The 1,996-nt window shown below is 41.8% G+C and overlaps 1 protein-coding gene across 1 annotated transcript in view; it reads left to right on the top strand.

The window, feature by feature from the left end:
• The window catches only part of RHOBTB3 (Rho related BTB domain containing 3), a 75,030-nt gene that overhangs the window by 65,204 nt on the left and 7,830 nt on the right, over positions 1 to 1,996 (top strand). Inside the window, exon 10 of the mRNA XM_019516868.1 lies at positions 518 to 684. Within this exon, the coding sequence (XP_019372413.1) occupies positions 518 to 684 (167 nt within the window). The remainder of the gene's footprint in view (positions 1 to 517; positions 685 to 1,996) is intronic.

The raw sequence follows: 1,996 nt of genomic DNA, 5'->3' as shown, positions 1-1,996 counted from the left end.
TTTATAACTTTTTGCTTTTTTATTTTCTTCCCCATCTGCTTAAGGGGTATTTTTCTGCCATATTTCATTGTTTGGAAAAAAAAAAAAAAAGATAGACCTTTTTGTTAGGCCTTTTCAAAAAGTACTATACTTTTCACAATTTTTTTAAAAATAATACATCTACACAGTAAAGTATGGTTATATGGAAGACTAGAATCTGACTACTGAAGATTGCTCACTTGCATAATTGGCCTAGGATCTCCAATGTTTGACATAGGATTTACAATATAAGGAATCTTGAATTATGATTAATTACTTGTTACTTTCTAAAATTTAGTTAGAAAGGTTTACTTTTTGAAATTCAATATTTTTAACATTAGAGTGCAGATGTCATTCAAAACAGACATGTGAAAAAATTATGAGGAACATTTTGATTTTTGTATAAATTCCAAAGCAAATTGAAGGTTAAAAATGGCTTTGAGCCTACTATACAGCCTTCATGAAACAAAACTAACCTCCTTTTTCTTTTTTTTTCCAGCCAGCATTTTGCAAGCCATGTCTCTCTTGATTTGTGCTGAGATGTACCAGGTATCACGACTCCAGCATATTTGTGAGCTGTATATCATCACACAACTGCAGAGTATGCCTACTAGGGAATTGGCATCTACAAGTCTGAGTGTCGTTGGGTTGCTCAGAAAAGCCAAGGTACATATGGTCTGTATATGAATATAGAATATTTAATGACAGTGTGCTGCTGGTATAATGTATAAGGAGTAATGTATTTTTAAAAATATTGTGGTGATTTGTTTTATAGGGTAGGGCAGTATCTTGATCAGAGATTCCTGATAGCACAGGAATAGACAAAGTGCAGCCAAACTTAGAGTGCCCCCACCTCCATTTTGAAGCGTGGGGATGCTGAATATATGCAACTTGGAGTCTGCTGGAGTGTGCTAATTAGCAGCCTCTAATTCATTGAGTTGGTTCTGATGTGTGCTAACTAGCATGCATTGGAGGAGACATCTGGCACATTTATAGGCGCCCTCAGGTTAGTATCTTCCTCTGCAGAAGTAGATTCAAACCTATATTTCCTGCCTTCCAGCTTGTGCTACCCAGGTGGAGCACACTCTCTCTATCCTTTCTGTTGATACTATATGATGATGCAAAAAAAATCAAGATTGATTGAACCTAAAAGAGGGGACACGCTAGTTGCCATGACCTTACTAGTCCTGTAGGTAAGGTGCTTACATGGCACAGGGAAACATGGTTTCCATCCATGTTTATATGCTTCCTGGACTGCTTATATATTTATATAATGCATGTTTGTTTATGTACAATTTCATAGTTAGTAGGGTCGGAAGGGACCTGAGCAGATCATCAAGTCCAACGCCCTGCCATGGGCAAGAAAGAATTCTGGGGTCAGACAGCCCCTGCAAGGTGTCTATCTAGCCTCCTCTTAAAGACTCCCAAGGTAGGAGCGAACACCACTTCCCTGGAAGTTGGTTCCAGATCCTAGCTGCCCTGACTCTCTGAAGTAGTGCCTCCTGATATCCAGCCTGAATCTGCTCTCTGTCAGCTTATGGCTGTTGTTCCTTCTTACTCCCAGTAGTGTTTGGAGAACAGGGACTTTCCCATTGCCTGCTGGTCTCCCTTGGCCAGTTTATAGATCCCCTCTCAGCCTCCTCTTGTGGAGGCTGAACAGGTTCAGATCCTGTAGCCTATCCTCATAGGATCTGCCCTGCTGCCCCCTGATCATGCTAGTGACCCTCCTCTGGACCCTCTCCATGTTGTCAACATCCCTCCTGAAGTGTGGCACCCAGGACTGGATGCAGTGCTCCAACTGCGGCCTGACCAATGTCACATAGAGGGGGAGGATCACCTCCTTGAACCTCCTCGTGATGCATCTGTGGATGCATGACAAGGTGTGGTTAGCCTTTCTGACTGCATCCCCACATTGGCGGCCCATGATCATCTTTGAGTCGATAATGACTCCAAGATCCTTTTCTGCCTCTGTGCTGGC

The sequence above is a fragment of the Gavialis gangeticus genome, unplaced genomic scaffold (assembly GCF_001723915.1).
Source record: "Gavialis gangeticus isolate Ggan-Ray unplaced genomic scaffold, GavGan_comp1, whole genome shotgun sequence".
NCBI classification, from domain to species: domain Eukaryota; kingdom Metazoa; phylum Chordata; order Crocodylia; family Gavialidae; genus Gavialis; species Gavialis gangeticus.
This window is presented reverse-complemented; position numbering and strand designations above follow the sequence as displayed.